General features: G+C 49.8%; 1 protein-coding gene across 1 annotated transcript in view; it reads left to right on the top strand.

The window, feature by feature from the left end:
• Positions 1 to 3524: 3524 nt before the first annotated feature.
• LOC309678291 (rho GTPase-activating protein 39-like) overlaps positions 3525 to 21049 on the top strand; it is a 58783-nt gene continuing 41258 nt past the window's right edge. Inside the window, exon 1 of the mRNA XM_082491282.1 lies at positions 3525 to 3541. Coding sequence (XP_082347408.1) covers positions 3531 to 3541 — 11 coding nt within the window. The 5' untranslated portion in view covers positions 3525 to 3530. The remainder of the gene's footprint in view (positions 3542 to 21049) is intronic.

The following is a 21049-nucleotide window of genomic DNA, read 5'->3' as shown; positions in this document are numbered from 1 at the left end:
CACAGCTGTAGCACATCTGCCTGGGCATTGCCCCATCTCCCCAGCCCGGTACGTGCGGGCAGGGCAGCAGCAATGCAATACCGAGCTTTCCTTACCTTTAGCATCACCAGTTCTTCCACACCCACAGATGAGGAAGAGCCCTCATGCAGGTCCTCCACCTGCCATTTCCTGATGTGGAGTGTGTGCACAAGAACGAACATGAGCAGCTTCATGTAAGCGGGGGGTGGGTATACAACTCCAGATACTTCCAGTTTCTTCCACCTGGGAGCAGCATCTGAAGAAATGATTCGAGCATGATCTCAGGGTGTTGGCTCCTTCTGCAGTTCTTCAGTGACAGTTGTAGGAAATATCCTTCAGCCAAGAACAGGCAGCAGGGGGATACTTTGGCCTGGAAACATTGATCATATATCTCTTAATTCATCTTATAGTGATCTAGCGTTCACAGCCTCACAATTCATCAAGGCTGTTTCTTCTTGTAGGCAGTGTGGTTTTGTAATTAGCAAAAGAGCCAGGGTTTATAACTCTCAGAGACACTGCGATGTCTTTGCCATGCTCTCAAAGACTCTTCAGACCCTTCATATTCACTTCCTGCTGCCATCTTTGGTGTATTGATGGCAGGCATCACAACTGGTGGGTTCGATCTCCCATGTATGTGTCACAGTGACCCACCTGCCTGTATTTCTGGAGGACCTCCTTGTGTTACTGTACCAGTTCCCACTAGCAGAAGTTTTCCTCAGCCCATGACTGCCTGAGCTATGAAAGCCTCTGAAAAAGTCACTGCAGAAGTCCCACAAAAGCAGCTTTTTCCTTAGCTGCTTAATTTTTCTGCTCTGGGATTTCTCTCCCCCTCCCTGAGTCACTGGTCTTGACACAGCTCATGCCCACCAGCACGCCCTGGCTCTCCCGAAGAGGTGGACCCTGGTCTGGTAGCTTTGCACCTGTGTGCAAGTGACAGCCTCAAAACCAGCCATCGTGCCTGGTAACTGAACCCCATTTCACCCAGCTTTCCTCTTCCAGCAGTGGGGATCTCTGCTTCCAAGAGTGTTCTTGCTGCCAGCTGCTGTTCTTGCTCGTGACCATCCTCTGGTGGGGAGGTTCTGCCTTCATGGTGGTTTCCTTGCTCTTCATTTTGATGCCCTCCTGCTATATGACTTTGTGCGAGACAGCACAGGGATGCTAGCCCATGAGTATGAGATGTCATCTCAGTGTGTCTTCTGCATCCTTGAGTGCCTCCAGCTCACCCGCTTTGGCCTTAAGAGACAGGTGATCTCTCAGCACACTGTGTGCAGAATCACATCGCAAGTGTTTTAGCCGCAGCAGCTAAGCAATGAACTTACAGGTCCACCTGCAAGCCTGCCAGAGGTGTAGGTTGAAAACAGCCTACACATTATCATCAAACCCTGAAATATGCAAAATAAAATGAGAACGTCGCAGAAAAAATGAATGCTTGTCTGGTCCCTCCTGCAGCCAACTTCCTGTGTACCCACTCAAGTCACTTCTTTTGGGGAAACCCTGAAGCTGGGGGTCTTGCAACCTCCCATCTCCCCAGCTTCTATTTTCAGTCTGTCCAAAGGCTCTTGCTAGCACAGCAATGTCGATCAGGCTGTTAAAGATCTTATACACCAAGTCTGCATCTACAAGAGCGCTTGAACAGAGACTGCCAGGCTGCTATAAGCATTTTCCCAGTATCACCGCTTCCCTCAGAGGACAAGTATAGCCTTTATTGGCAATGGCAAATAATATCTGCATCTCCACAAGGAAAGCTGCCAATTTAACCACGTTAGAGGTACACCGGCAAACTTTGGTTTCCAAAGCAGACCTGGCTTAACTCTTCCTTTCCTTCCCTGCTATCCCATGCCTCGGTCCCTAAGCTTTGCGGCCCCACAAAACTCAGCATCCCCTGCCCTGCCCTGCAGCACCACAGGCATCTCCAGCAGCTTCGCAGCCCCGGCGGGGGCCCCACTCTCCGCTGGCCCCTGCTGCGTGGACCCCCCTGAGTAAGCACAACGCAGCTGCGCATCCAGCCAGCGAGCAGAGCGGCCATGATCTCACTGTCTCTCTATTTGTTATTTAAAAGTGCAGTGGGACTTTCATGTGAATGTCTTCAGATTAAGTTACTCCGAAGTTCTTCAGTAGTGCCAAAACACCGTCTGCAAGAGCACCGTGACTGCGGTATCACTCTGTGCAGGGACCCCATCCGCTGCCTCGCCTGGGGTCATTAATAAGCTGAACAGACTCATTTCTGACTGTAGCAGAAATTTGCTGCACGGTGTGGTACTGGCCAAAAATCACTCTGTTAGTGGCAAAATCCACGGAGTATCAGCCAAGTCTTCCACCCCCAGTAAGAGGGGTCTGAGCCATCCCGGCAGCTCAACCCCCAGGATTTGCCTCTGCATGGGGCTGTTCCTATTCTGGAATAACAGGACCCTGTACAAAATTCCTTGGGAGCAGTGCCACATTGCAGCAGTCACTGAGATAACAGGGGCTCTGCCACGCCACAGTGCCAAGTGACATACTCCAAACTGGTGGCTGACAGCAGCTGATCTGGTGGGACTGAGCTTCACCGCATGGCTTGTTTATTCAGACTGCCCATGCTGGTGGAGGAGCCGGGCTCTACCTTCTCCTGCGGCCTCTGAATTGCTGTTTGTACGCTGATGGTTGGTCCCTGCACGTGCGGGGGACACACCGGGTCTTCCTGCACAGCCTTGACCAGGCTACCGTGTGCTCAGGACACAGATGAACACAGAAAGACTCCACAATCTGCCCAGAGAAAATTGCTGGGGCAAAAAAAGAGGATCCGCCTGGGCAAACCTGCAGCATGGCGCCACGGCTCGCCGTCCCGCCGTGTCACCCCGCGGGGACAGCCCGGCACCCAGCGCGGACCGGGGCGTTTTCCTCTCTGGATGCTGCGGGCTGGTTCAAGTGCCACTCGCCCAAGTCCCGCTTCCCACCCCGGTATTCCGCCCGGAATACCAGAGGGCAGCGCGGAGCCGCCGGAGCCCCCTGCGCCGGGGGGCAGCTGCGCCCCTTCAGACACCCGCGCCGGCTCCGGGGGCGGCGGGAGGCAGCGCCGGGGACACCCATCACGGGGACAGACGATGCACCGGAGCAGCCGCGATGCAGGCGCCGGCACAGGCCGCCCCTGGTCTGGGCCCCCTCGGCCCCGCGCCCCCCGGGCCGGACGGCGCGGCTCCGCACAAACCGGGTCGCGGCGGCTGGCCGTCGCCATTGACCTGCAGCCCGAATAACACCTCGGCTCCCCCAAAACCGAGGTCCCGGCTCGGCTGCTCCCCTCCTCGGGCCGGGCCTCGGGAGGGGCCCCGGCGCGGCCGCAGCCACCGGCAGGGGCTGCCCTCGGGCCGCCTCGCCCCGGCCCGTCCCGGCGCCCCCCAGCAGAGGGACCCGGGGAGCGGCCGGGGGTCCCGGCGGACGGGCCGGGCCGGGCAGGGCCGCGCCGCCCCCGGGCGGGGCCGGGATCGTGTTTCACATCCTGCCCCGCTCGCGGGTAGAGCGGGCGGCGCGGCCGGGCCATGGCGGAGAGGTGAGTGCGGCCGTCGCGCACCTGTTGAGGCGGGCGCTGAGGCGCCGCCGCCCCCTCGGGGTCTGCCGGGCCGGCGCGGGGAGCGGGCCGGGGCCGGGGCCGGGGCCGGGGCCGGGGCGCACCGCCGGGACGGGCCGGGGCGGACGGGCGGGCGCGGGGCCGGGCGAGCCGCGGGCCCCGGCGGGCAGGTGAGGGGCGGCCGGCGCCGGGCTGGGCCGGGCCCTGTGGCGGCGGCAGGACCGGGCCGAGCCCGGCGGCCAACTTGCGCGGGAAGCTGCTCCCCCGGCCGCCTCCCGCCGCCCTCCCCTGTTTGTGGGGGGCGGCCCCGCTCCCCCCCGCACCTGCTGGGCCCCACCACAGGGGCTCCCCGCAAGGCCCGGCTGCGCTGGGCCGCGCCGGCCGTTGCCAAGACCGGGCTGTCGGCAACCTCCGAGCGAAGCGGGTGGCCCCGGGATTCACGGGGTGAGCTGACCCGACCCGCAGCTCGCCGTCCTGCCCGGGCCTCGGGGGTCCGGCAGCGTCGCACTCCCGGCAGACCGCCGCCGGGTTCTGCCGGGTGCCCTCACGTCTCTGAAGGCTGATCAGAAGCACCCTGATTTTGTACCCGTTTCGGAGCAGGCTCGCAGGCTCCAGGGTGGCTTGCATGCATAGGTTGCTCTCCGTTGCTTAAAAAAACGAACAGAACTACAAAATGACAATGTTTTCTTGGTCAAGGACAGGAGTGGCTGTGGCGGTTGGTTTGTTGCAGAGGGGTCACCAGGAGAGGGTTCGCCCCTCACCTGCAAGCGGGGAGGGAGCCGGGATCACCTGTTGGCAGTGAAAATGGAGGGCCGGGTAGCCAGGCCAGTTTCCCAGGCTGCATCCTGCTTCCGACAAACACGGGCGGATTTTATGGCTCCTCTGAATAACCCCATTCAGGGAGAATTCCTCCTGGTCGCTCTGCGCCTCGGCTTGTCAGCCAGAAGTGGTTGAATTAAGTTTGGCTCTGCTGGGAGGAAGGTACAGAGCCTGGCAGAAGCACTGTCCTCCCTGCGGCTGATGCCAGTTGCTGTTGTGCTGTTTTGCCAGCATTTTTTTTTTTCGCCCTAGATGAAAAGCTCGGAATGGTTTAACATTCCTGCGAACGGCTCTCCCCAGGGGCACCAGATTTCAGCTGGCTTCTCACATTCCCTTTGTCTGGGGGAGAGGAGGGAGGGCCGTGCTGGCATTTTTCCCGGTACCTCGGTGACGGTGCAAGGTGTTTGGAATAATTTTTTATTTCTCTTTCGTTTTAAGGTGTCTGGGGTTTGTGTGGTGTGTTTTTTTTTTTTTTTTTTGTCTTTCTCTTCTGCATCTTCTCCAGCAGAACGTGGTTTGAAGTAGTTCATAAGAAGGAGTGTCTTGGGAAGGGATAGCAAATTCCCTTGAGAATGGATGTAGAAAACCAGAATTCATCCAGAGCAAAATGATTAGCACAGCAGCGTGCTCTCAGTCTGCCAGCAGCAGCAACTTACAGCGGCTGCTTCTGCCTCCCTGCTTGTGACAGCCAAGGGCACTTGGGGATCGAGGATGCAAGTTGCTCGTTTCAGGGGATAAACTGGAAAACCTGATAAATCCACATAGATTTGGGGCTATTGTTCTGCTAGCCAGTACAGAGGAGTACAGGGCTTCTTGCACTGGATTTTGGCATGATTTTTCCAGCGTATCCCCACTGACTATCTCTTTGGTGCTTTTTGAGTTCAGTGTGTGCCACGTTGATGAGACAGCTCTTTCCTATCAGTTGGGTGGAAGCTATTTGGAGTGATGCTGAGATCACAGTGGATCATAGGAATGTAGATTTTGAAACCAGGTTTTTGGTGGGATGGTTCACATGCCTTCTGTATTCACAACAGGTTTGCTTAGCTGAAACAGATGTCTTGGCCTTAGCAGGGAGCACGTAAGCTACAGCGAGATCTAAGTATACTGGCCTGGTGCGTTTTGTAACCAGAAGAGTTTTATGGTCATCCTTCTGATGCCAAAAGCTGCTTTCAGCCTGACCGTTACTGGATCCGCAGCTGAAAATCTCATGAGAGACTTGCACGTTTAGTGTGCCAACAAGACGTGCAGAATCTGGTTCACTGAACGCAAAAGGCAAATGCCTCCCGTTCAACCAATTTACTTGATCTCTAGAAAAATGTAGCGTGCCATGGTGCAAAGATGAATGGAGGAGAGACTGAGACTCCTATAGTGAACTGCCTAATGGGTAAGAGAATCTTGCAGATTTCAGTGTATTTGTGTCTGAGCTTTGAGGCACCTTTTTAAGCAGTCCTGTCATTCTTTCGGGGTTGGCTTCATAGGATTGGAGCAACTGCCTGTTGGCAACCAGGTAAAGTTTTGTAAACCAAGGAACAGGCTGGGTTTTTTTTCCCCATATAGCCATGGAGGAAGAACTATTTTAGCATTGTTGAGGGACTGTGGGAAGGACTGTAAGATCCAAATCAGCTTTAATGAAATTGCTTCTGTAATTAAAGACAACAAAGCATAAACTACCACAGCATTCTGGCTTTTTGGCCCGTGAGGGTGGTGGTTTTTTTTTTTATTATTATTATTTTTTCCCCAGCACTGCCATTTAATAAATATTCGTATTCATGAACCCTTTATTTGAAGTCACAAAGGGATGTGTCATATCTGTATTTTGTGATAGGTAAATGCATTAGTAAGAATACTTGGTTGCCATTTTACCTATGGAGAAGAAAGCTCTTCAGTTCGGACTTACTGTTTTAGCAGCACGGGACGTGAGCAGATGGAGATCTTCCAGCCTGCACCGGAAGCACTGGGAATTGCCGAAGTCCTGCTAGCTGGGTGGGTAGGTGGGTAGAACGACTGGGGATGGGACTGAGTGTACTTGTTCAGTGGGAAACCTGCTGGTCTGGCTGGCCGTTTTAATTTGATTAATACAAAATATAAAGGATTCAAATGCTTTATGTTCTGATTATGATGAAGACTTAATTTTGTTATTGAATCTCAGGATCTGGAGTATGACTTTGTTGCATATAGTTAATTCAGGCTTTAATTTGTCTTTGCCTGAATACTAGTTTCTGTGTTTTTTCAGAAGCTTTAATTTAGGAACGAGTGAAAACTTCCATGCTTCATCAGCCCGCCCTGGAGCTGCCGACGGACTCATTGTGTCTGAACTCAGCTGTGGCTTTGCAGCAAAGGGGTCTTCTGGTTTTGGCAGGGCATCTGAACCTCCCACTGTTACTCAGTGCAGAGCACCCCACATCCTCTGAACTGGGTCCACGTGCCCTGTTCTGGTTTACCCTCTTCTTAATTGACTTAAATAAGGCCGTGTATAAACATCCTTTCTGTAGCTAGCTGTGACCGCAGGACAAGCTTCTGCTTCCAGCAGGTTGTTCCACTCTCATCTGCTGAATGAGCCAATTCCTGGATGAGCATTGTGGTAACTCACTTCACAGTAAATGAGCTGGGGTGGTGAAGGTCTCTGTTTGCTCTCTGACATCAGTGGAGATAAGTGCAGGTGGGAGAGGTTATCGGCAGCCCAACCTCTGCCACACGCTCCTGGTGTTCTCCATGCTCCTCTGAACATGCTGCTGAAGCTATCGCTGAGCTTGCCAGGGCAGTTTCCTCAGGATGAAATGATTTAGGGGTGAAAGACCAACTGGCTTTAAGTGTAACCAGGAGTGTGGTTTTGCTCCAGTAGTTCTGCTGGCAGAGGCAGAAGAGGGGTGGTAAGCTGTGGAGGACAAAGTAGTCGTCTTGTTTACCATCTCTGCCGTATCCTTTTTAAGCTGCTCCCATCAGCAGGCCCAGCATGGCCTGGAACTAGCTCCTGAAGTGGAGTCGTGCCTTCAGTTACAGTGTTGACTCTATGCAGATAAAGCCTGGTCCTTGGGAAACACCTTCAGACACACCAGAGTCTTCTGATGGAAACTAATCAAAAGTTCAAAGGCAAGATGCAGCATTTCCTCCTTCCCTGTGGTCTTCTTTCCCAGTGCTTCCATTCCTGTCGTACTACCCAAGTGGCTTTCTCAGGGGATGATGCAATTAGGAGGAGATGCTTGCAAGCTTTCAGCAAATAAATACGTCAGAATTTGAAGTGCTCCATTTAGGCTCCATCAGTCCTTCCCAGGTGGCGTACAATTATTTGTGCCTTGTTGTGACATGTATATGCTCATGTTTCTTTAAGAAGCCCTCCAGGCAGATTTGAATAGTTACTGAAATGCCTCTTGTTTGTAATAAAAATAAATTCCAGAGCAGACACTTGGATTTGGTTTTAGCTGGATTCATAGAGGGTTTCTGAGCTCTGCTGTCATTACTTACACATTTGATATTAATTTCTGCCTTTGTCAAGGTGCACAGAAAGGCTCTTGTAGGAAAGACTGCTTTAATGATCAAGCAATTTCTTGCGGTTTTTTGGTAGCTCAGTCATGAGCGTCCACTGAAGCAAGCTAGCTCTCTGATTGTTTTTATACTTTTCATCGGGAAGAATAGTCTTCTGCTTTGGGCAATTTCTTAAAGCAGTCAGGTTTTGGTGTGGCAGGAAAGTATTAACTAAAGCAGGAGACGTGAGGTCCATCTGGCTTGTACATCTGGAATGAGACACTGTAGGTCAAGAGAAAATTTTTTTGCACTTGGTCTTTGTCTCATGGGAGAATGGGGAAAAAATACCATTATTTGGGATATATTCTCTCATCCTAATTACTGTTCCAAGTGTTTGAGGTTACTGATGTGAGGAACAACAGTGTTTTATATTTCCAGTTGAATATTGACCAGCGAGTTCCAGCATAGCTGGCGTCAACCATCATCCAGCTACTCTCCCAAGTCTTTTTGTGTGGGTGCCATTTTTTAGTTATGCAATGTATGGAGCCAAAAGAGGTTTGGGAAACTTATAATGGGGATGCTGAAGATCCAGATTGCTTGTTTGCAGTGAAGCACGGGAGATGGAAAAGACTCCAGGGGGAGGGTTGGTATGGCTCATATAGCAGCTCGAGGAGTCGGGGTGTGCCTGGCCTCCTGCAGTTATGTGCTTCAGGCAGAAAGAAGGGACTCGAGTAGAACGATACCAACTTTAGAAAATTCCTCCTGAGGGGGGGAAAAAAAAAAAGCTGAAGGACCAAAGCACTGGAGATGCTGAGAATATATTTTTTCACTCTCTTTTGTCTTTTTGGACTTAAGGTATTGTATAAAATTCTACTGAGGGCTTTATGCGGCAGAGCGCTGGGGAACTTCTGAAATAGAGAGGTCTGAATAAAATTATTCATTGGCGTCTCCATCAGCCACCAGAGGCAAATAGAAGGCTGGTCCTACATAGAGGATGTATTTTCTTACCCATCTCATTTTCTGCTTGCGCCCAGCTCCTCAAGCCAAGCTCTCGCTGCACTCTGCCTTCCTTGATGGAAACTGCTCTGACATGGGATGAAATGAAGATGACAGCGAGTGCCCTGTGCTCCCCGGGCTTGCTGTGCATTCCTGTTTCAGCCTGGAGCAGAGCAGTCCTGGGCCCCTCTAAACTGACCTTTTCCTTAGCCACAGAGTTTATGATCTACCAAAAACAAACAAGCCAGGAAGGGGGGGGGGGGGGGGAAGGGGGAGGACGGACAACCAAACCTGCACTGGTCTCACTTGTGTGTGTAACTTGGCAGGTGTGGGACACTGCCATAAGGCGCTTTGCTTTGGCAGATGGGGCTGTTTCCTACCTGGGCAAACGAGGTTGCTGCTTTCTGGCTGGAAACCTGTTACAGAGGCAGAAAAGACTCAGTGTAGTGGGATTTTGTGTCATCTTGGACATCATGAACCAGTGACCCAGGGCCAGGTGCACTGTAGTAGGGATAACTTCTTTGTTCTGTAGATCTGGTTTTTCTGTTTGGTTTTGCTTGTGTTTATCTTTTTTCCCCGGAAGAATGACAAAGCTTACTGTCTCCATCATCAGTGATAGCAAGAAAAGCCCTGCACAATGCTGCCCAACGAGTTGGGACCAATCTCAGCAAATCCCCTTTAACCGCATGGAGTTCAGCTGTCTTGTGTGGTTGTTTTTTTTTTGTCTCTGAGGCAGTGCAGTGTCTTGCGCCTGGGTTTTCATGTGTGGCAGCAGCCAGGGCTCAGTTTAGGAGAAGGATGAATTTGCATGAAAGTATTTTGAGTAACAAAGTCAGAGCAAAAGTTATTGTAGGAGACTTTATAGCTGAATAATTAAATACAGACCCAGGGGATGCAGTGGGTGAGCAGTGCTGTGTAGTGTTGCCTGGAAAGGTGCCTTTTTTTTTTTTTTTTTTTTTGCCTCTGGCTGTGGCCAGACTAGGCGTTGGATGTTGGCCGCAGGTTTTGATGCCTCTGCACTGTCTGCTGGGCCCTCAAGGTGGCTGGCTGCGTTTTATTGTTGGGACCCTGACCTGCTCCAGCCAACTGGTCCTGGCCACCCCAGCTGCTCCGGCGCAGGTCCTCACCCCCCTGCTGATGTGCTTGTGCAGTCATGCTCCCCCATGCAGTCTTATCTACTCTGGGGTTGTCCCCTGTGCGCTTTTGGTGCAGTGTGGGAAGTAGCAAGTGCAGGGTTGTTGCCAGGCATGGGGTAAGCTGCGGGTGATCGCACACTGTAATCCAGGCTCTGAGTCTCCCTCATGTGTGTTTAAACAGTAACCCAAGGTCCAGCTGTTAGTTGCAACATGTTCATTTTGTCGTAAAACTGTAAATGCCATATTTGGTCCTCTGCTGGTCTGGCAACTGTTTCCTCCTCATGTATATTGTAGTTCTTCGATAGTTCTCTGATAGCTGTGAATATCCAGCTGTGTATCAGCCACACTGTCTAACTCTTCTTTGCTCTCTAGCCACAGTAATTAGGTTTGGGATATTTTTCATTAGGCTTTCCAAGCATTGCTCTAAGGCATGGTGAGAGGAGAAGCACCAAGTGTTCTGTGAATTCTTGGTGATGGATCAACATCAAGGGAAGCAAAGAGAGATGCCGAAAGGGCTGTGAGCTGAGGTGCAGAGCCTGGAGTGTGGCCAGCGTGAGAAGCATGTAACGTACGGCTAAGGACAAACGTGAAGCATGTTGTAATAAGGAAGTATGTTTTCTTAGCAATTTATACCATTGTAAAACAATGGATAGTCTGGCTGGGATACAACTGAGTTGCTTTTAGTCAGTACAGTAAAATGAGTGTGAAGCAAGTAGCATTGGGGCTTGGAGGGCAGCTTTCTGCTTGGGTCAGTGCTGCCCTTGGGCTCCCACCTGCGGTCCTGCATTAGAGCGCAAATGGCAGAAGCGTTGCAGTTTTGGCTTGGAAGCTCCTTAGAAAGCTTGCCCCTCAAAAAAAAGCTACTTCAATGTTCATGAAATTGGTTTTAAAATCACTGAAAATAAGGGTGAAAAGCAAGTGCCGTGATCCTTTCTGTACTGTGGGTTTAGAAGCTGTTGAGGAAATGCCTGGTGAGTAGGTGGTGGTCTGACAACTCAGCCTAAACTCACTAAAGCTGTAATTTGAAATTAGTCTGAAACATCGGTTAGAGGTTCTGGAGACTGAAGGCTTTTCCAAAGCAGAAGTCTGTTTTGGGATGGCAATAAACATAAAAGATAAGAAAGACAGTGGTCATCTGGGGGTGAAGCTGTATACTGCCACCTTTGTTTCTTCTGGCCCTGGGTCCAGAAGTGTTGAATTCACTAAAGCAGGGGTAAACTGGCTGCTTTTTAGTAAGCAAGCTGAATTAGCGCCATGTGGGATTTGAGGAGCTCCAGTGCCCTTGTGCGATGACTGCTGGGGATGCACCGTTGGGAAAGAGTGTGGCAGAGGGGACCCTCTCCTTCCAGCAGCAGCAAGTCATTGGATCTGCTCTTCTTTCAGTGCATCATGATATTATCATCTGGTTCCCTCTCTCATGGTCTGTTGGGCCAGCTTTGGACACCATGCTGGGGGTGACTTTGAGTACGTTATTGAGACTTTGGCCTTGAATGCCAAAACCTGCCTGTGAGAGAGGGAGGCTGGCGGAGAGCTACTGTGGGGCAGAGCTCCCTTTAGGGGAGCTTGCTTTTCTTGCTGAAACAGAGGGCTGGGTGAGCCCAACAAAAGGGGAGATGGCAGTAATTTCAGCCTCTCTGGCTCCCTCCCCAGCAAGGCGGCCTCTCGAGGCGTGATGGCAGAGTCCCCCATCGGCCACCCAGCCACCCTCTAACGGCAGAGCATTTGTGTGCTTAAACTTTATTTGGTCTTGAAGGGATGAAATCACTTGCTTTTGTCTCTGTTCGGATAAGGAAAGCTGCTGCTGAATTGTGAGAGCTGTCTGTGCGTGGGAGAGAAGTTTGTCAGTAACCCAGTGTGTTTGGTACAAGGCATGCTTGCTGTGGGGCTAGAGGGAAACTTCATCTTGGGCTGCTTTCTCTGTCTGCCCCACTGTCTTTGGAGCATGAAGGTGGAGAAGGGCGGACAGCGTGGCAATTGCCAAATAGCTCAGAGAAACAGCCCAGAGTTCAGCTCGAAATGTAAAAATGGGCAACTTCCAGTGGTTGATGTGCTCGTTCCTGGATGGTTTGAGTGGTGAGCTGTGCTTGGGGCGTGTTGATTTTGGGCTGCATCCTGCACTGGAGGCTCTTTGGGGAAGAGCACAGTTTCCTATTTGAGAGTGTCTCATGATACCATGTGCATCTCGTACTCTGGGTGCTGAAATAAAATAGCCCCTGCAGCTGGCCACGGTGGCTCCATTACCACCGTCCTGGCAGCGCCTGCGGTGCCTGCCCACAGCAGAGTTCAGCCCCCAGGAACGGCATGCTGCAGGCCCTCGGCGTGAACAGGGCAGGGCATGCATTTAATTCCTGTTACCTTGCTCAAACATCTTCTATTTGCAGCAGTAACCATTTCCTCAAGTGAATTTGTGGGGATGGTCAGAGAACAGAGATATTTCTCATGGGGCTGCCTGCAGTGCTGCTTTCTTGCCCTTCGCATTCCAGGTGGACCTGGGTTGAACCTGGAGTTTCCATGGACTGCAGAGGGGATTTGAGGGGCTTTACACAAATTAAGTGTTCCCCTGAAATTACCATTTTGGGGCTGTTACCTGCGGTAGAAGCTTGTGCTGCTTCGCCTATAGGACTATAGCTGGAGAACCTCCTAATGGTGTGGCTGTTTCCCCTGGGAAAGGCAAATGACGTCTGTGAGCACAAACAGCTTTAATGGTGAGTTGTGTCTGTACTAGAGCTTGGACTGCTTTGTTGGTCCTCGTGGAAGTGCAGCCTTTCAGCAGGACAGGCAGTATGTGGTCCCATGGACAAAGAGCAATGTCAGTGCTGCTGGCTGTGAAAATTGGGTGCTGCTGGGGGGACGTTCGGCCAGCCCCTTTCTGGGATGCAATCCTGTCATGGCAGAGCTTTCCCTGCTGCTCAAGATGCAGAAGAGTATCAGGCTTCATCTCTTTCATCTTCACACCTGCTAAGCTGTGACAGAAGATGTCAAGAAGAGTAATGAAGAGCTGGGAGATGCAAGCCCTCATTTTTCTTGTGCTTCAGGCAAAAATTGATCAGTGAATTAGGTGAATTTTTTATTTTTTAAATTAAAACCTGTTGCTGACTAAACCTGTCTTGCAGTTTGTTAGTATTTGGGCCCTGCCTCTTGTCTCCGGCAGGACCTTGGCATAAGCCGCATGTGAGCCTTGACCTCGACTGCAGCTCTGTGTGCTCAACAGTGCTGAAAACAAGGGAGAGGGTCCAGTTCCAGGGAGCAGCTGCCACAGGGTGCTGCTCTCCAGGGATCTTGGCTGCCCTTTGTGGCCCTGTGTTCCCCTGGGAAGGAGGAGCCTCAACCCCTCTGCCTCTCATCTGGCGGGTCCCTCAGGAGGTGCTTTGGTCACATAACATGTTTCCAGCTGGAAACACATCTCATTTGGTGCATCTGGAAACTGGAAATATGCAGTTACCTGTGAAAACTCAGTACATATGTGCTCAGGAACAGTCATGATAACTCTGAGCCTGTGGTTATGATGGGCTCTTTATGACTGGCAGCATTAATAAAATTAATGAGACGTGTCTGCCCTGCTGTAGAGCTGGCGTTTACTACTGACTCTGCTAAAAAGGGGCTGTCTGTTGCAGTCGTGTAAGAGCCCTGATATCTGTCTGCCTTGTACGGTTCTGTTCCTCTGCTAAAGAGTAGCTGATAGGACCAGAGGTGGTATGGAAGTTATCTGGTGATGACATTGGCAGCTCAGAAGAAATGGACACCTCCACCAAGAAAAGATCAAAGACATTTTTTTTTTTTTTTTTCTCCTGTTAAAGACGGACAGAAAATAAAAAGAAATGTGCAGGGGAAAAAAAGGCTGGTGGAGTGAGAAGGATGTTGGTCAAAAAGGGAAAGCTGTATCCATGCAAGATGACCAAAAAAAGTATGCATTTCACCAGATTACAGGTAAAATCAAAAAAGGCAGGCCAGAGTAAGACTTTTGAAGAGTGAATTTGTCAAATATGATTAATTTTCAAATGCATTGAAACCTTTTGGAGACAGGCAGCAGAAGAGATAGAGGTGTGAGAGACACGGAAGATAAAGCCATCACAGAAAAATCTAAACCATTTTTTGACCATCTTGACTCCTGTGGAGGAGCTTTGTAGTTTGCAGAGCTACAAAGCTCCCTACAAAAGAGCTGTCTGAGAAGTTGTCTCGCATTGAATGTCAGTAGAAATAGCTTTAGAGCAAACAGAGGAACTGATAAGAAACTGTAAGGAACAGATAGCGTTTACTCAAGAGTGCCGTAGGATCTTAAATCTGAAATTGCTGAGATACTTCTGTGTGTATCCTGTTGCTTAAGTGCCCTTGGTATCGCAGAAATTGATGGGGGCAAATGTGATGGCATTTTTTCAAAAGAGGGGGATCTTTGGGAAACTGGGGAGGGACACATGAAGTGGCTCAATATCTGTGCCAGGCACACAGTTAGGGAAGGGCTGTAGAGCGGATCCTGGTGACCACAGACTGGTGGGTCTGACATCCATGCCTGGCCCTCTGCAATGAAGAACATGATCAGTGAAGGCATGGCCAAGCATGGCTTCTTGGAAGATAGTTAACAGTGCTAACGTAAAGACAAGCTCTGCCTCATGGACCTGCTGGAGCTTGGTGAGCAAGTGGGTAGCAGGACAAATAGACTTCATATATCTGGGTTTTCAAGCAGCCTTTGACAAGGTTCTCCACCAAAGACTTTCAAGAAACTAAGTCACCATGGGCACAGAAGAAAGGTCTTGTGATGGACCAAGAGCTGTTGAAAGCATAGGATGCAAAGCTTATTAGTAATTTTTCAGCATGAATAAGAGTTAGCAGTAAGGCCCTAGAGACTGGTCCTGGGACTGGTTTCCATCCTATGGGTGACCTCAGGCATGGAGGGGTGCAGTGAAATCCGCAGGTTTGCAGAGGATCCTCGATTTCTTCAGGGGGTTGAATTACCTCACTCAAGGTGAGGAATGTCAGAAGGACCTCACATAACTGAGCAAGTTGACAAATAAGTGTCAGGTGAACTTCAGTGTAGGAAATGTTGGGTACAAGTAGGGGAAAATTATCTATAGTGGTCCTGTATGATGCTGAACGTGGGACAGGTGGTTACAGCTCAGGAAGGAGCTCGGAGTCATCATTGGCAGTTCTCTGAAATCATCAGCTCAGTGTGCAATGGCAGCTAAAAACTTCAGTGACTGTTGGCCACTGTCAGCAAGGGTGATGATAACAAAGCAGAGGGCATTGTTTTCACCCTTGGAAACATGTTGGTGCGTATCTTGGGGGCTGTATGCAGTTCTGGTTTCTGCATCTTGAGAAGGACAGTGGTGTTGGAGAGGCTGCAGCGAAGACAAAATGACTGAGGGGCACAGCAACTGCCTTATGAGGAGAGAGAAAAAAATTACTGACTCCTTGGTTTAGAATAGAAGTCTGGTGTAGCATATCATCAAGGTATACAAAAGCATGAAGGCACTGATTAAGCTGAATTTTATCTACTAAGTCTTGTGGCACTAGAACCAGGGGCACTTGATAAAACCTATAGCAAGATTGGTTTAAAGCAGGTAGGAGGAAGTACTTTTGTTTTATACAATGTGTGATGAACTTCTGAATTCATTGTCCTGGGTGGTTGTGGATGCAAAAGGCATCAGCAGGTTCCAAAAGCATTTGGGCAAGCTTACAGGCAGCCAGTCTGAGACAGATGCTAGGAAGAACATCCAGGGATGTGCCTTTAGCATCCGTAATACAAGTGTGGATTCTGGGCGAATAACAAAGAAGATGGAGAGAGGATATGACCAGGCTCACATAGGCTGCCTGACAAACCTCTCCTGTTGTCCTGGCTGTAGACAGGATGGAGGGGCAGTTGGTTTCACCCAAGATGTGTATCTTACATTCTTCAAAGTTTTCAGAAACCAACATTAAGTAGGAACGTAGATAGACATGACACGTTGCAGAAGAGCCAGCATGGCTTTTGTAGACCAAAATTGAGCCACGTGACTCCATCAGTACTTGGAAGGTTTTTGCGAGCACATGGAGTGGTGATCCAGTGGAGTGGTCTAGTGGACCTCTCTGAAAGGTTTCATCGTGGGGTATCCGAGAAAAGTCCATCATGGGGTGTATGGGTGAATAAATGGTTAAAAGATAGGCTACAAAGATGAGGAGTAGACTGTCAAACCTCTCAGTGGAGGGAAGTCACTCGGGTAGCCAGGCTGGAATCTCTGCCGCTCACAGTGTTTGTATGTGACCTAGAAAAGGGGATGAAAGCAATGGCTGAGGAAGAGCGTGCCGTGGTCCACATGCGCAGTGATGGCTCTGAGCAAACATCGTAAGAAATCCTGAGGGCTGAAATTCAGGAATGAGGTTGGGGGTAATGGATATTTCTGCGAAAATGTCGGCTGGAGTTTGGCAGTGCTATAGGAAGGTAAGAGGGGGTTTGTGAACAGGAAAGAGAGAGGAGCAGAGGACAGAATGAGAAAGTCACGACACTGTGGTCTGCTGTCATGTTGAATATTAACTGTTAGGTCACCCCATCACAGAAAAGTCCTTGCTTCTAACTGCTGAAAGTAGAATAAGTGCCTCTGTGGTTTTTTGCCTTTTTTTTTTTTTTATCAGTGGCAAGTACTGGAGGCAGGACTGGTTAGGTGGACATCAACTATAGAGGGAAGTTGAACGTGGTCCAGATCTATGCCCCAGTCCATTGGCTATACCATAATTGAGGGATAGAGAGAGTGCTGCCCGCTTTGACGTCTTTCTGAATTTGCCCCTTTTTTGCTGCCTTCCTTGCCACTGTTGAAAGTGAAAACCTCAGTTTTGGACTCAACACAAGCTAATAAATGCTTGGGTTTTTGGTGAGAGAAAACAAAGGGAACTTGTTTTGGGCACAAAATCAAAAAGTAAATTGTTCTCACACCACTGTTCGCTGTTACCATGTATAGCAGTTACTGCCATGGCAACAGATATTTTCAAGATCCAGCCAAGATCTTCCAGGGCTGCAACATAACTTCTGATACTTGCTCATTGTGCTGCTATTAATAACTGTGTTTCCCCCCCTCACAGCCAGGAAGTTTCTTCTTCCTCATGTACCAAGTGCAAGGGATAAGCTCATTTTAAATCAATTGTGAGGAGAAGTGACACTGGGGATTTCCTGGATTTTTTTTGTTCTGGAGATCCTGTCTAGTGCTGCCAGCTCTGCCGCCACCTCCTGAGCTGAGCTGTCTCTCTCGGGCTATTTATAAGAAAGCCCAGTCTGAATTTTTCATTCCTCTTTTTTTTTTTTTTTTTTTTTCTCCCCCTTCTTAAACCAGGACAAACAAATGACACATATTTACTCTTCCAGCTATGCACAGAAGCTTAAGTGTTTATTTCAAGCTGACTTGGTCAAGGAGAGAACCCGCTGCCAATTAAACGTGGTCTGGGCCAGACTCTGGTCTGCATGATTTCCTTACTTATCTCCCGGTCATTTAAACGAGATAAACCTTGTGTATTCAAATTTGCCGTTTGACTGTTCTTGCAGTAGTTGAATTTAGCTATGTTTAAAACCCCCAAGTGTGCATCCACCTCTTCCCAGCTGCATTAGCATGGCTGTATGAATCTCCTTTTTGGAAGCGAGTCAAAAATACTACCAGATGGTCTTTGGCATCTGCCAAGGAGCTGTGGAAAAGGTGGGACTTGGGCTTTTGCTTATGCTGGCGGTTCCTCTCTAGCCTGTGCATCTGCGATGGGTGAGGACCAGGGTGATGGGTCTGTCCCCAGCTCTGGTTCTGGTTGTACACAAGTCACAACTGTGCAGTTATCCAGTTTGATGCCTCCAGAGGAATGAGTTGTTTTGCTAGGCCAATCTCTTCTCCCCCAGGGAATTTGTTTTTCTTCTGCGGAAGTTTAGCTATTAACTGTAAAAGCCTGCGTGCGCCCTTTCCTCACCAACTTGAGAGTTAAGAGGAAGACACTCTATGAGCAGTTTGGTTTTCCTTATTTTCCAGTGCTCTCAAGTCTTGCAGCTTCTTCTGATGTCACTGTCTTTGACATCAGCCTTCCCCAGGTCTTCCCGACCCACTGGATCAGTAGCCTACCGTTGTAACGGAGAGAAAAAGATTTGGTGAAAACACAGGATCTCTTATCCTACCAACTTCCCTGGAGAAGCTGAAGAAATGAGAATGTACCCTGCAAAAGGTTGGTCCAAGTCAAGAAATAATTCGGTCGTGTCTGCAGGGAGCGACTGCATCCTTCTTTTATTGCTGCCCTACCTGTTTCTCAGGAGGGTCCGTTGAATGTGGTACTGCCAGAGGTGCTGCCAAGGGCTGCGCCTCCCAGGGGAAGTGGCATATGCCATATGGGAGATCAGCTGAGTGAGCCTGGCTGGGACGGTACCGGCTCACACGGCCCAGCTGGTTTTTCTCTTGGACATCTCCAAGAAACAATGGAGACCCTTGTCAAAAGCCTTTGGTGACTGACACAGTTATTCACCAATAACTGGCTTCTTGCTGACTCTCAGGAAGGTTAATCCCGCCTTTTTTTTCTGTGACATGGTGAGAGCGAAGGCAGATTTTGGGCTTTAGCTAATCATGCTTTGTTCTGACACGTGCGACTGCAGAGATGTTCGTTTAAAAAAGGCTGTGAGTGCGTTTTAAGGCAAGGTTGAGTGACTCAGTCTTTGTTTCTCATTAAATCAAGCCAGATCTTGCTAATGACAAAGCACCAGAACTATACATAACTAGTATTTTTGTTTATTTGGGGTTTGAAGGTGTTACTATAGTCACTGCTAATCTTACAGATGCAAGTGTGTAGCACACAAAGCAGAGGTTGAAATACAGCTCACGGGATGTGACTCTACCCACACCGTAATGTTTTGGAGATGATTGGGAAAAGAATGTCAGTTCAGGGCAACACTTAAACACGCCTTTCCTTTTGGAGGAAGCTTTTTTCATGCTTTATTACATTAGAATTAAAAACAATGGAAAAAATCAATCAGGTGCTGTTTTTCATCCCAAATTGCTAATTCGCTCATCGATAGGTGAGCTTTTTGGAGATCGAGTTGTGCATGGAGCAGGAAACTATGCACAGCTCCATGGGGCCAGCTGCGGGAGGGGACTGATGCTGTGCGGTCCAGTTCGTTGGCTTTGCAGCATCCCTTCTCTGTCATGTCCAATGCACTTTTTTGTTCAGCAATTCCTGTAGGCAAAACAAATGTAAGAAATTAATTTCTCATGGAAAAGAGGATTTCTTGCTTATTGTTTTATGAAGGGTTTATGAACTCTGTGGCTGAGGTTTTCGGCTATTTATTTAGTGCCTCTCTTCCCTTGCCAGAGGAAATTGGTGTGCTTTGGGCTGGGGAGAATGACGACTCTGAAGCAGCTCCTCTGCACGGAGTCCCGTCGGGATGAGTTTCCTGATGGCATCTCGGGGCACAGGGGAGAGTTATTTGTTTGCAGACTCTGTGTTTCCTATTGCCTTTGACTTGCTGCCAAATTCCGCTGCCATCCCGGCATTGCAGCGGTTAACTTAAGTCACGCTTAACAAGCTTGGACAGCCAATACTTTCAAGAGCTTCTCCGCATTTGTTCCTGCTTATTTTTTCAACAAAGTCAGCAGAGACAGCTGCAGCCAGAGTGATTTGCCGAAGAATGAAACGGCCTAAAAAAGTTGTGATGAAACACTGTTATCTTTGTTTCATACTTTTAGCCACCAGTGTCTTGTGGACTCTGCTAGCTGAGAAATAACCCGGTCCCTTGCAAACCGCGTCTGTGTTGTGCATGAGTTTTCAAGGGACTCTGTGTTTCAGCTAATAAATGACTGGCAGCCCTTTAAATGAAGAGAGACAGAGGGCCATTATTTTGCTAATGCCACACACTTGGGAATGTCGCTGCTTCAGATATGTAGCTTTGCAGGCTGGTGCTTGAAAGCCTTATGCTCTTCGATCTGGCTGTTTGTAGGCAGTCTGCAGCTGGCACCCTCGGTGACACCGGGCTGGTTTGTGCATGGCCTTGCCGTGCAGGTGCTCCACCCTGTAATTACAGCCTTGGTCTGCTCCTGCCCCCACCACTGCCGGCTCCAGTGCCTCCTTTAGAAAACCTGTAGTTGTGGTGGGTTTTTTTTATGGTCTGGTGGAGTTATTTTAGGCCTGCGGTCGGTGTCTCAAGAGGTCCTTTCAGTCCCTGTCCCTGCACGCTCTTACTAAGGTGGCTGCCCGGTCCTGAGGTACCAGCTGATGAGTTTCTCTTTTCTGGTTTTGTAGGTTTCTTTTCTGTTTACCTGGACTTTAGTAAAGCCTTTGACACTGTTTCCCACAGCATTCTCCTGGAGAAACTGGCTGCTCGTGGCTTAGGTGGGTGTACTCTTTGCTGGATAAGGAACTGGCTGGATGGTCATGCCCAAAGACTAGCGGTGAATGGAGTTAAATCCAGTTGGTGGCTGGTCACAAGTGCTGATCCCCAGGGCTCAGTGCTGGGGCCAGTTCTCTTCAATATCTTTATCAACAACCTGGATGAGCGGATTGAGTGCACCCTTAGTCTGTTTGCTGATGACACTAAGTTAGGCGGGAGTGTCGACCTGCTGGAGGGTAGGACGGTGCTACAGAGGGGTCTGGACAGGCTGGATTGATGGGTTGAGGCCAATGGTGTGAGATTCAACAAGGCCAAGTGCTGGGTCCTGCACTTGGGTCACACCAGCCCTATGCAGCGCAACAGGATTGGGGAGAAGTGGCTCCAAAGCTGCCCAGCAGAGAAAGACTTGGGGGTGTTGGTGGACGGCCAGCTGAATATGAGCCGGCAGTGTGCCCAGGTGGCCAAGAAGGCCACCAGCATCCTGGCTAGTGTGCTAGGACTAGTGCCCCAGTCCTGCTAGTGTGACCAGCAGGACTGGGGTAGTGATTGCCCACCTGTACTCAGCACTGCTGAGGCCCCACCTTGAGTACTGTGTTCTGGTTTGGGCTCCTCACCACAAGAAGGACAATGAGGCACTGGAGCATGTCCAAGGAAGGGCAATGAAGCTGATATGGGGTCTGGAGCACATGTCTTCTGAGGAGCGGCTGAGAGAACTGGGATGGTTCTGCCTGGAGAAGAGGAGGCTGAGGGGAGAACTTCTCGCTCTCT

The sequence above is a fragment of the Vanellus vanellus genome (genome assembly GCF_965231255.1).
Source record: "Vanellus vanellus genome assembly, chromosome: 15".
NCBI lineage: Eukaryota > Metazoa > Chordata > Aves > Charadriiformes > Charadriidae > Vanellus > Vanellus vanellus.
Note: the sequence above shows the minus strand (reverse complement) of the source record. Positions and strands in the feature narration are given on the sequence as shown.